Here is a 13,499-nt window from a genome sequence, read left to right as displayed (position 1 = left end):
TCAGATAACGAAATTGTCAGGAAAAAAAAATATACGGTTGACTACATATTTGTTGAATTTGTGTCATTGTGTCAACGTTGATAGCATATGCAGAGAGAGGGAACGAAATTGTCGTTTTTCTAGATATCCACAGGCAAAAGCGTAATATTTTTTTTCAAATACAATATGACAGTCGCTTTTCGATACCGAAAAACTAAATACAATAAGTATATATATTTACAATATTAATATTTATTTAACAACATCTACCTACGAATTTGCCTCGAACGAAAACATGTCATAAAAAAACATTTTTCCAGCCGTCAATTCAAAAATTTTGGCCCCGCGCGCGCGTGTGCGTGCGTGCGTGTGTGTGTGTGTGTGTGTGTGTGTGTGTGTGTGTGTGTGTGTGTGCGCGCGGCACGTCGTTCCCCCGAGAGAGAGAAAGGTTTACAAAGGTCGCGATATACAAACGTTGGCCCCCGGGAGTTGGAAAATTACGATATGGCGCATTCGCTCACCACCGTTGCCAGCTATAGGTTTTTCTCTCTCTCTAGCCCTTGCCAAGTAAAAAAAATATAGGTAGGAATTAATAACACTGCGAGAAAATAGAGCTCATGCCTTACAAGAGAAAACCATTAAGGCGAGCTCCACCGAGCTCCACTTTCTGACGTTGAACCCGTGCAGTGTTGCCATCCACCCATCTCTCTCTCTTTTACGGCAGTGCCGGCTCTCCTTGTTTAGTATGTGTAGGTTGGCAAAAATTGCTTTATGCACTGTAAGGCAAACCTCAAGCAAGGTTGCCAGCTCCTTGCTTGGGGTTAGGTTAGAAAAAAAAGCTGTAGGTAGGCTGTCGGTTGTTTAACTCTTCCCCCACTCTCCTCTCTTTTTTGTAAAAGGCCATGGTAAAAGTACCAGTAGGTTGGCAACCTTGCTTTATGCACTGTAAGGCAAGCCTCAAGCAAGGTTGCCAGCTCCTTGCTTGGGGTTAGGTTAGAAAAAAAAAGCTGTAGGTAGGCTGTCGTTTGTTTAACTCTTCCCCCACTCTCCTCTCTTTTTTGTAAAAGGCCATGGTAAAAGTACCAGTAGGTTGGCAACCATGCTTTATGCACTGTAAGGCAAGCCTCAAGCAAGGTTGCCAGCTCCTTGCTTTAGGTTAGATTATACCAAAAACCTTGGTGATTTTTTTCGAGTAAGATGTTGGTAATACTGCGAGAAAATACAAGAAGGGGGGGGGGGCTTATGCCTTACAAGAGCAAACCATTAAGGCAAGCCCCACCGAGCCCACTTTCGGGCACAGTGCTGGCAACACTGCGAGAAAGGTTGCCAGCTCCTTGCTTTAGGTTAGGTTAGACCAAAAACCTTGGTGATTTTTTCGAGTAAGGAGTTGGCAACACTGCACTCTATTGGGGCTCATGCCTTACGAGATAATGCAGTAAGGAGAACCCCAATAGAGGGCGTAGAACTGTCTAAATACATCTACTTATGCTATTTGGTATATAAACTGCAGTAACGAATGTATTCAGTATTGAGCAAACATAATTATTGCTGTTCAACATACATATTGGAATCTTTTGTCTAAAGTACCTCAGAATCTACAGCTTAATATAGGCCTATGTAATTTCTTAATAAAGATTAAACGCTTGTATTGGTGTACTGAGCTCTAATATTTTGTTCTACTTCATTTCAATATTACAAGTGTTGTGCATTTTAGATAGCAAAATTAATCTCGATTTATAATGACAGTCATGATTGCATTCTAAAGATCTAAAATGCAATTTTCATTAGTATACATCTCTGTGACGTTCCTTCATTTCAGAAATCATTGAAATACCAAAGTTAATGAAAAAACCCACTGGGTTTTAAAATGGGTTTTTACAAGTGGGCCCAACTCTGGTGCATCGACTCCCATCTACGCTGTTTTGTGACTTTCAAGAATGGAGCATATTACTACTACTTTTCAAGCAGCTCCCCATTGTCCTCAGTCAACACTGAAATTTTGGGGGCTCCTGCTGGGAATCGAAACTGGGACCACTAGTGCTGAAGGCGAGAGTGCTATCCATTTATGTACGCAGGTGTGTGAAAAACACCAATACATATAGATAATATGTTACCTGAGCCGGGCCCCATGGCAGAGTGGTTAGCACAACGTGCGATGACCCCACGGGTCCAGGGTTCGAATCCCAGCCTGGGCATGGAGGTTTGTTAGTGTCCATTCATCAAATCTTTGCAAATTAGCCAAAAGTGGCACAAAAGCGAACTAAAATAATGAAAATCAATCAATCAATATGTTACCTGTATCGAATATGTGAAGAAGGAGAAGTAAATATGAAAATACATTTTTCTGTCAAGTTTTGCATGACCAAAGTGCAAGAGATAGTGTGGAAGTACACATCATTATGTAGTATTTTCTGGACAATTAAAATTCTTTATTTTTGTTTAGTGTTAAGTTATTTCTAGGTGCAATATTATCATGTATTATCTTGTCTGTAGGTTGAAAGTGATAGCTCAAATGGTGATATACACAGGACTAGATCACAGTTAGAAGCCTTTGAAGATTTTAGTGCTTTTAAAGCCTCAGATCTCAAACTACGGATTGCCGAAATGCTACGAATTAAAGGTAAATATTTGTATGATAATGGCTAGATGCTAGTGTAATGATATATGCACACATAGGACTAGCAATGTAAAAGAACCACTGTGTGTTTTTAGAAGAAACCTAGGTGCTTGTGTCAGTGTCAGTGGTGGATTCAGAGATTACTGTTGGGAAGGGCTAATTTCAGAGTCTGGTGCCTCACCGAATAGCTATATGGTTCTTTTAGCAGGAGACAACTATGCTCTATGGATTAGCTCTTTTAAGGGATCCAGGATCGAGTGCAGGACAAAGTGTTTTCTCCTCCCTGCCAGTCCAGGCAACACAAAAAGATTTGGCGGGATTGCACTGCTAGCTCAAAACCTGGCTTTGTTCACCATGTGCCTCACTGACTACATGAGAACCTGCACGACAAACTGTTTTTCACATCCTGCCACTCCAAGCAACACAAAGGAACTGAACAAGCCTCCCAGCCACTGCACAGACTACAAACTTCTACTTTTGAAGTCCTGTGACTGCTGGGAGAGCTCTGATTGGTTGGTGTGACCAGCACTAATGTTGGTTGCCCTCCCCATGTTGTTGTTGTATGTCCGCCATCTTGGAATAATCCCAGAATGCCCGAATTTCTTAATTTTTAGTGTACGAATTTTGTGACTTTAAATTTTTTGCTTTCAATGAATGTGAATGCCTGGAATGAATTGTTAACAGTTAAAAAAATATTTCCAAAGTGTTTTTGGGTCTGTAACCTTGTGAGTCAGTGCTTAATTAACAACATTTTGAAAATGGTGACCATGTGCTTGGAAGAATGGTTTAGCCATAAAAGAGAGATGTAAATTTGGAGGTATTGTAATTTGTTTCACCTCTTTATATATGCATATATTTGGGGATTGAAGTAAAATTTGTACATAATAAATTTAATTTGTCGTAGTTTAATTTGTTGAGGATTAAACTGCCTAAAGAAAATATAAAATTGCAAATACGTGTTTTGTACAGCCTGCTCTAAGGTTGGTTGTAGTGTAGATTTGTTTGCCTTGAAAGGCGATAAATGAATTGATGGAAACAGTTATATTTATGGAGTGATTTGCAGTCACGAAATTTGGAAAGAAAAGTAAAATAATATAAATACCATGCGTAACATAAGAAGAAACATCACAATGTGATTCCGGACGTCAGGTGTTGGATTGTGTACTAGAGTTTATTTTTCTATGTTATTAGAATATAAATATTATCCTGAGAGATGCTTCATACAGAGGCAACAAACCACAAGGGTCTCTTGGAAGCGAGCAATCTGTAATCAATGCAGCCTTTCAAACCGTAAGGATACAAGCTGTGACTGCACAGTTTCCTTAAGAGATTTTAGACCAAATGTGGCACGTGACAAACTATACGGAGATTTCACACCAAAGCGACACTGGTCATTCAGTCCAAGGCAGCTTTCAGACCAAAGCGACACATGTCGCTTGGAAACGACCCAATCAGCAGCAACATTTTACACCGTTGCGGCATGATGGGCAGCACAGTCCAGCGTTCAGTTGGTGATAACCTCAAGTGACAAGTGTTGTGTGCCTCAATCTCCCTAAAGTAAGATACTCATTGCATATGCATGAACAACAAACCACGGCAACATGTTGCAAGCTATTGACGAAATGGCCCAGTTTGAGCGACAAGCAAGCCACAAAGTGGCACATGCAGCTTATAGTCTCGCCTAGATCTGTTGTTTGCACAATTAGCAGCAAACGTTTGCTAATAGACTGAAGGCACCATGAACTGCAAATTGACTGATCAATAGTACTGCGACCTTTTTCTCCAGAGAAAAGCACTGACTATAACTATATTAATATGTTGGCCAGAAAGTAACTTAAGTTTTGGAATAAGTAAAACCCAAGTGAAGGGAAACATTTTTTATTATATAGAATTGAAAGTCAAACTCTTACACTATTTTTCAACATAGTCTCTGTACAAATTGAGACACTTATAATAATGGTGCACCAGCTTATTAATTCCATCGTCATAGAATTTTGCCACCTGGGACTTCAACCACTCATTCACACTTACCTTCAGTTCCGAATCTTCGTTGAATCACTGCATTGCGAGCCAGGTCTTCATGTGTGGAAGCAAGTGATAGTCGCTCTGTGCAATATCCAGACTGTGGATGATCAAACACATCCCATCCAAAACCATCCAGGAGCTCTTGAGTGTAATTGGCTATTTGCAGGTGGACATTGTCATGAAAAAACAAAACCTTGGAACTCAACTTTCCCCGACGCTTGTTTTGAATCGCTCTTCTTAACTTTTTTAATATTTCACAATATGTCTCAGAAGTTATTGTTGAACCACGTTCGAGGAAATCCAACAGAAGCACACCCTCCCTGTCCGTAATTGTGAAGTGGCAATTTCCACGAATCTTTGCATTGATTTTCGCCACCAGTTCATCAGTCACAATGCTCGGTCGGCCATTTTGCTCTACATCGTGCACATTAGTGCAGCCATTTTTAAACATATTGCACCACTGCCTCACTCCGCCTTCACTCATTACATCGTTTCCATACACCTCACAATGTTGCCGATGAATTTCAATTGGTTTGTGGTTTTTTGCCAACAAGAATCTAAACACTGACCACACTTCATAACTCGCGGGATTTTCGATTGCAGCACACATTTTAAACATTCACAGTGAACACAGCAAAAGCAAAACGAACCACACGCTACCACAGCTGGATGTGTACTGAGCGAGGGGAAGCTCTGACACCAAGATGGCGGTTTTAGCCCCGTTCCTTGCCGCACTCCACCAAAACGTAAGTTACTTTCTGGATAGCCCACGTATAATAATGTCAAATGTTATAAGGTAGGCACCATGAAACCCTGATTTCATGTCTCTGTATTTTACATTTTGCTTCATTGTATGTTTTATTCTTTCTTCTAAGTTCTCATGAAACAAACAAAAAATATTATCTGCATATTATGCTTCCCTGCATTTTAAGCTTTTTAGCCACCATATCCTGAAGAGGTATATATGTATAAATATCAAGGTATTATTTGTGTCAAGTAATCTGTGAAAAGTAGCATGGCAATAAGTAGAGTGAAAGATTTTCTCTTTCTTTAATGATTTTTCATGTATTCCTTTATCTTGTTTCAGTATCAGTTAGTAATGAATTGCGTGACCTGGAGTCCAAAAGGCAGAGATTGCTGGTGGAGATAGCAGGATATAGCCAGCGCATAGATGAGTTAAAGAATGAAATGTCCCACCTTCAGACGGAATTAGAACGCCTCAAGATCTCTGTTGAACAGGTATGTGTTTATGTATTTTTTATGAGCCATTTAGCAATTCTGCCTTTATGTTTGAAATGTCAATAGCACTAAGTTTTAAAGTACTAACTAACCAGTATTTTATTTCAATTGGAACAGGGGAAAGAAGGGGCTTTATTATGAGGGTCATCCAGAAAATAAAGACCGTTTGGATATACAAAATGAAAAACACAATATTTATTGGAAAAAAAACAACAATTCTGTTACATACCTGAAGCTTCCTTCACTTATCTACATAATCACCTCTTATATTTAAACATTTGTCATATCTGGGCACGAGCTTCAGAATTCCCAATGTTATACTCTTCTGCTGCCAGTTCATTAAGCCAGGTGGTCACTGCTTCTCCAACTCTCCATCACTTCCAAAACGTTTACTGCCCAGAAACTCTTTCAGCTTAGGAAAAAGGTGGAAATTGCTAGGAGGAAGGCCCAGACTATAGGGTGGATGATCAAATATTTCCCATCCGAATTGATCCAGCAATTCTTGAGTTGCACCAGCAGTGTGAGGGCGGGCATTGCGTGCAGAAGCACAATTCCTACAGAAAGCAGCCTCCTGTTTTGGATGGCTCACCGTACTTTTCTTAGAGTCTCACAATAACGATTTGCATTGATCGTAGTGCCTTTTGGTGGAAATACGCAAGCGGTCTTTTGTTTGAATGCATTTACCATTGAGACACTTATACTTAATGAACTGGCTGCAGAAGAGTATAACATGGGAATTCTGAAGCTCGTGCCCAGATACAACAAATGTTTAAATGTAGGAGGTGATTATGTAGAGAAGTGAAGTAAGCTTCAGGTATGTAACAGAATTGTTTTTTTTTCCAATAAATATTGTGTTTTTCATTTTGTATAACCAAACTGTCTTTATTTTCTGGATACAACATACAAGAGTTGACTCATTTTTCCTTCTGAACAGTTAACCTTTAGTATGCCGCGTGGGTCTGATGAAAGTAAGCCCAATGTCGCTGAGGCTTTTTAGCGCGAAATTTAAATTTGTATACTTAATGGAGAAAAATCGTAATAACTCTGGCACTATGGGACCAATCTACTTCGGATAACTTTTATTTTGCAGCTAGAACATCAGCGCATGCAACCATGTAAAATTTGGAAGTTCCAACCAGGGGGAGGGGGGTTTACGGGCGGGGGCCGAATCCCCTGATTGTCAATGAAAGAAACATAATGTGGAGTTTGCCCCCTCTTCCCCTGCTATTTTGGTAAGAAAACCCAAACTTTTGCCTTTTTTTCAACGAATGGACCTTTCGCAACAGAATGAAACTTGTTTCATGTTTGTGGGTGCAATACAATTTGAATAATGAGCCAAAATCTAAAACTCTGTTCTTTTTACAAAAAAATAGCCAATTTGCATATTACTCATAAAATTGTTATCACTCGGACACTATGGGACCAATCTACTTCAGATAACTTTTGTTTTGCAGCTAGAACATCAGCGCATGCAACTGTGTAAAATTTGGAAGCCCCAACCAGGGGGGGGGGGGGGTTACGGACAAGGGCTGAATCCCCCGAATGTCAATGAAAAAAACATAAAAATGTGGAGTTTGCCCCCTCTTCCCCTGCTATTTTGGTAAGAAAACCCAAACTTTTGCCTTTTTTTCAACGAATGGACCTTTCACAACAGAATGAAACTTATTTCATGTTTGTGGGTGCAATACAATTTCAGTAAAGAGCCATAATCTAAAACTCTGTTTTTTTACGAACACAAGTTCAATACAGCCCAGGAAGCACTCCACATTCACTGCTCAGACCGATTCTGGTGAGGCCTCTCCTAAAAGTGCAGCAGGGGGGAGCCTTTTCATCCAGCTTTGTTTTGTCCATGCTTCTTCCTAGCTTCCAGCTGCATTCCATTTATAGCATAGAGGTGACATAAATCTGACCCCGCTCCCCTCCCACCTCCACCCACTTTAGCAGGACCTCCTGTTGCAAGCAAGCTCCAAAATTTCAAGAACAAAGACGACCCTGTGCCTTATCTCTGGTGAGTCAGAGCATCTAAGCTTGAACGAAAACAGCATCATAAATACCAAGCATTTATTGCTTTTTTTCAACTCAGGACTCGAACATTTGACATGGTCATGTTGGAAGGGGGAAGTTTGGAAAACACGATTGCAAAATATGTTCCAGAAAGGACTGTCAGTGTTCCCACCTCAATATACAAATATAAGTGTGGCAAACCCTCGATAATTGTATCTGAAGCTGCAAGGTGCATATCTGCACCAAATTACGACAAGGCACTTACTTTTTTCGTTCCATATCTGGGACAAATTTCAACTAAAGGTTAAACACTAGAAGATTTTAAAAGTTCACCTTGTCATAATATTGCTGGTTCATTGTGTAAAGAATTGCATTATTGTCCTTTATTTTCTTGACAAGGAATGGCTCAATATACAAATTGAACAAGAAAATGCATTGAAAAGCCATTATCAATTTTACTATTTTCCAGGTGAGAAATTCTATTATTTCAATTCTCATCTGCTCATTGAACTTTTAACAAAATAGAAAAAGTATCATCTTGTGAATCTTTCACGATTACTTGATTGTTGTATAATTTATCAAGTGCGAAATAACTCGTACAAGGTGGAAATCTGCTCAATGTATCAGCAATACTATATGAAACTCCTTGGACATGATATAACATTTATGTAATCAAAACACTGCGGTTTGAGAGGAGTTATATACAAACTGTATATAACTTAAGTTGATCCGCTGCAATCAATTTGGCAGTCAGAATAATACATTTTATACTACACCATAACTCATAATTAACTAAATTACAGTGGTTTCCACTGTAGGTGACACGTTGTATAGTTATACCACACAACTGTTCCTATGATCAGAGGTTGATAAATAATAGGAATAGGTATACCAGTATCATTTAAAGTCCAAGTAGGTTCTTCGTACCAATCTAATTGAAAAAATATTGAAAGCGAATAACAATGATCAACTTCAGATAAAACAGAATTACTTAATACAGCATACTGACAAGTTGTGCATATGTTATCACTACGATATGATTTAAATGGCCCCTCCTTTATGTTAAAAGATAAAGTGCTCCCCTGTGCTATGCATGATGCCATGAAGGTGTATAGGGGGTGTAGGGTCAAGACTACTAGAAGGAAAGGCTGGGGTCAGACACGCCTCTTTTCGTGACTGCCGCGGGTGTGACGTCATGGGCGGACAAAACCCAGCTGAGTCTTTACCCCATATGGAAAGAAACGTGGAAAGGCTGATCTGTTTTGTTCTTTTCGCTCCTTTTTTCTTGTATTTCTGGATTGTTGGGTTCAGGGTGCAAAATCCTGGAGGGGACGAGGGGGATTTTCCCCCACCAACAATCTTGGCCACAAAAAAAAAAAACACCAAAAATTTCCAGGGGGAAAGAGTTTTTGTTATAACAATGAAAAGATAAGCAATTACTTTTAATTTCAACTTTACTAAGAATAATATCGAAAACACACACAAATTAGTGTGGTTTTGAGTGTTGAATGCTTTCTGTCTCAAGAGATCATGAACAAATCTACATCAATACGCACAGTAAAAGTAAAGCAAGAATGCAAAACAATAATAACTATGAAATCTAATTGATTTATATTAACATAGTGCACAAACTAAACAAAACTTACACCACATAGTAAAACCACTTCAACTATGTCATAATTTATTAACATCTCTAACCGGTTAGTAATGGAATTAGTTAGCTGCTTTACACTATCTGATATGTATGAAAGTAACAAATTAATTTCTAATTAATAATCACAAAAATTATTTGAATTGAGTAATTTATTTTTACTTTTACTAACATTACAAATATGTACATCGTATAATTCACACATATGTTTGCGGGGAGGGGGTTTGTAGGTTACGAACTTTCTCCCCCTCACCAGTTTTCAATGATTTCGCACCCTGGTGGGTTGTGAGGTGTTGCAGTTCACAATGCTTTCAGTGAGGTGTTGTGACATGTCGTGATCTCTGATGAAAAAATAAAAACAGCGGGCGACAATATATAACTGAACACATCGCATCTAACGAGACTTGTTAGTGGATTGCGATACCAGTAGTCTCATTACACAACATCAGGCTACCATACACTTCAATTGGGTTACAATTATTAGAATAAAAAATAATAATATTGTAATTTTTTAATAAAGACTCTCACGAGTATAGTAAGATAAAAAACTGCAAGCATACCCCTCCCAATTTAATATCCAGTCCCCCACCAAAATTCCTATGTCAATTTTAGATTCACTGTTGGTATTGAAGAGTTAAATCTCGACCTCCTCCAAATAATTTAATTCTCAATCGCCATACCAAAATTCCCCCAACAGTCTAAGCGCAACAGTAAGTAATACTCAAGACTTGGCTATCTCCCATCCTAGTGCTCAATTTCCTTACTATAGAGTTGGAAACTTCCCCAGCCAAGGGTAATTCCACATCAGAATTCACGATAAAAAGTTAAGGTTTAATATGTAATAGCTGGCTGGATATTGTGCACCTCAAATAGTAGATACCGTGTTGCCGAGAGACGACACTGGTATGTCTCGTCGCGGGAAAATGCCATCTCTTCTCGTGTCTAGTCTCGTTAACAACACTAATAATACAATATAGTAACTGTTATAATTCCCTTGGAAATACACAACTTGCTATTTATATACGAGTGATGCTTAAATGACAACGTAGTTCAACTTGCGTCCTCCATTGTTCTATTATTTATTCAGTCAAATTTTCATCACAATCCCCCCCCCTAAAGTTAAGTGGACTCAACCAGCTTTCACATACCCGCCTGTGGGCACCCCTGTTCGACATCCCACTGATTATATATATATATACGTATATAAAGTGACCCTCGACTTTCTTCAGATCTATGTCTCAAGTTTTCGTTCAGTCAAAAGTTTTTTAAAGTGTTCGTTACATAATACACACGGAACTTCCCCACATTCCTCCCTGTGTAGTTCAAAGATTCGTAAGACTCAGAATTGTAATCTGAATAAGGAAAATTAATTAAGAAATAAATACCAATAGTCGAAGCAAAGTTACCAAATTTGAAGAAGTTAAGTGAAAACAGCTCCTCTCTCACTCCTAAAAGAGAGCAATAGATGAGATTGTTTTCTTTTACATATTCAACTTATCCATAATTTTGGCTTTCTGCCTTTCTTTATTTAACAAAATTATTTTACGCATTCAACATATATTTTTCTTTCTGCACTAACAAAACTCATTACTAGGTGTATTAACCCCAATTTTACATGAAACTAATGTTTCACAGAGGAATGTGACGACATATAAACTACCGATAAAATGTGTGCGTAAATGGCTGTGTAATCCAACTGTAAGGACATACGTTATGTCGGATCCTAAGTAAGTCTGTGTATTCACTCCCAATTAGCTTTTGGGCATAATTACGGCTCTTTTTTGTTCATAATTACTGCTTTGATTCGGCTGCGAAACCGGAGCGTAGAGCGATCTGACGTCAAGGACCACGTGATCAGGTATGGCCCCAGCCTTCTCCTCTACTAGTCTTGGTGTAGGGTTAGGGCCGCACACTTTCTTAATCACGGCAGAAGGTGGGGGTGATGTGATCAGGACCATGACCCTGGCTGCTTTTACCCCCCCCCCAAGAGTTTCCTCCAGGTACCCACTTTATACTATGCTGGGTGGGTGCCAGAGCCGCTAAATCAGATGTGAAAAAATTCAATCGAACCCAGGTCTCTCGAATGGTAGTCAGATGCTCTGGCGACTGAGCTACCGTGCCCATGTTATGTTAGTGCGAGTAAACTGGTCCACATTCACTCAAAACATTTGTTTAATGTTTCTTGAGGGGCAGAAGGAAGGAACTGTTTACAAGAAGTTTCTCTTGGATCGAAAGATGGGGCATTTTGATTTAGTGGAGTATTCGCCACTATAGTTGCATTGCAACTGTTTTCCTTTGACAACTGAGGCGATGAATGTCCACAATTGGCACATACACTGCATGGTTGGAATGAGCGGAAATTATTGTTAGAAAACTGAGAGTTTGGATGCAGTGTAAATTGTTGCTGTTCTTGCTTGTTTCTGGCATTGAAACTGTTGCCCATAAATTTACCATTATTGCTAAAGTATCGACAGCTGTCTGGGCTCCTATTTTGCCGAAAGTTTTGAGTTCCTGTACCATTACGTCTATAATGATTACATAGTCTGTTAGTTAGGTTAGGTTTCCCATAATTATTATTACTATAAAAAAATCATGGTTGGAGTTCGATTGTTGGTTTTCAGTACCAGATGAAACATCTGTACGTGAGATCTTGATTCATTTATTTTCATCGCTAGAAGAAACAAAATTAAACACTATCGTTAAGTCTTACGTTACGTCTTGAACCTTGATTTTCATTAGGTTCATCATCGTTCACAAACGATGAACGTTTAGCAACACTTTGAACTCTCCGTTTTGCGCGTGCACTATTATTGTCGGTAAAACTATTAGAATTATTCCCATCATGTCGGATTTTTTTTTCCTGTACGTTATCATGAACATTAAAACTCTTCTTTGATCTTGAATTCACTAAATCTAACCTCTTTAGTAACGAAATTACAGTATCCATTTTATTCAATCTTGCAGCTAATATAGTTTGTGCAATAGATGTGGCAACTGATTGATTAAAATATCAATAACTTCTGCATCATTCGGACGATCAACTAAATTATAATATGCTGAATGAGTACGTATAGCAAAGACTTCCATACTACTCGTCGATTTAGGATCATATTTACGACTTCTAAGTTCAGACAATTGATCCTGAGTTAACAAATAAGACGAGTAGTGATTCAGAAATTCGTCAACAAACTGTTTGTACGATGGGAACGAATCAACATGAGTATTATTCCAACCTTCTGCAGGGCCTTGGAAACAATTAGTGATACTTTCCAGACTCTGCATGTCAGGAACTTGCAGTAAGTCTAAGTAGGAAGTTAAAGTTTCAATAAATTTACGTGGGCTTGATTTTTCAGAATCTCCCGAATATTTAGGAAGCACGACGACTTCACAACTTCAAGTCTTTGAACTTTCTGAGACAACCCTGACAGATTGCTCTGACATTCTGTAATCTGATTATTCAATCCAGCAAGTTTAGCAGAATTCTCTGTACAAGTAATGTTGACTTCCTCTATTTTCTCTGTTAGTCCTTGCACTTCCCGTTCCATTTCCTGATGTAATGAACGTGTTGCTAATTTGCAGAACTTGGCAACTTCAGCTAATTGAGGACTAAAAGTGGTAAACATTGTAAGTGCCAAAAGTGACAGTGTTGGGAAATTGCATCGTTCAGCACATCAGCCCGTAAGAACATTCACACTAGTGACCTCTTTACATGCCCTTTGAATTACTTAGAGGGCTACCAGCCACATTTCACGTTTACCACATTATAAAGCATGGCAAATTTCACAGTTTAACGTGGAAAACTGTTTGAATTATTGTGGCACTTACAGTTTACCAATTTTAGTCTTCAATTCCTTCCGTAATGATGTACTCAATTCGTGGAAGTCAATGTTGAGTAGTTGCTGTGAATTTTGAATTTCCTGTTGAGATTCTCTTAGTTTTGTAAATTCTAGCTCTTGGGTTTCCCTCATTTTTGTAAACTCAAGC

At 38.8% G+C, this 13,499-nt stretch overlaps 1 protein-coding gene across 2 annotated transcripts in view; it reads left to right on the top strand.

The window, feature by feature from the left end:
• The window catches only part of botv (exostosin like glycosyltransferase 3), a 607,246-nt gene that overhangs the window by 65,523 nt on the left and 528,224 nt on the right, over window positions 1-13,499 (top strand). For both annotated transcript variants that reach the window (XR_014442305.1, XM_083129802.1), the window contains exons 3-4: window positions 2,473-2,599; window positions 5,709-5,860. Coding sequence is in view for 1 of the 2 variants with exons in the window: in XM_083129802.1 (XP_082985928.1) it covers window positions 2,473-2,599; window positions 5,709-5,860 (279 nt within the window). In the remaining variant the exon portion in view is untranslated. The remainder of the gene's footprint in view (window positions 1-2,472; window positions 2,600-5,708; window positions 5,861-13,499) is intronic.

The sequence above is a fragment of the Lepisma saccharinum genome, chromosome 10 (genome assembly GCF_977018435.1).
Source record: "Lepisma saccharinum chromosome 10, izLepSacc3.1, whole genome shotgun sequence".
Classification (NCBI taxonomy): Eukaryota; Metazoa; Arthropoda; class Insecta; order Zygentoma; family Lepismatidae; genus Lepisma; species Lepisma saccharinum.
The sequence above is the reverse complement of the archived record's forward strand: the minus strand, read 5'-3'. Positions and strand labels throughout refer to the sequence as shown.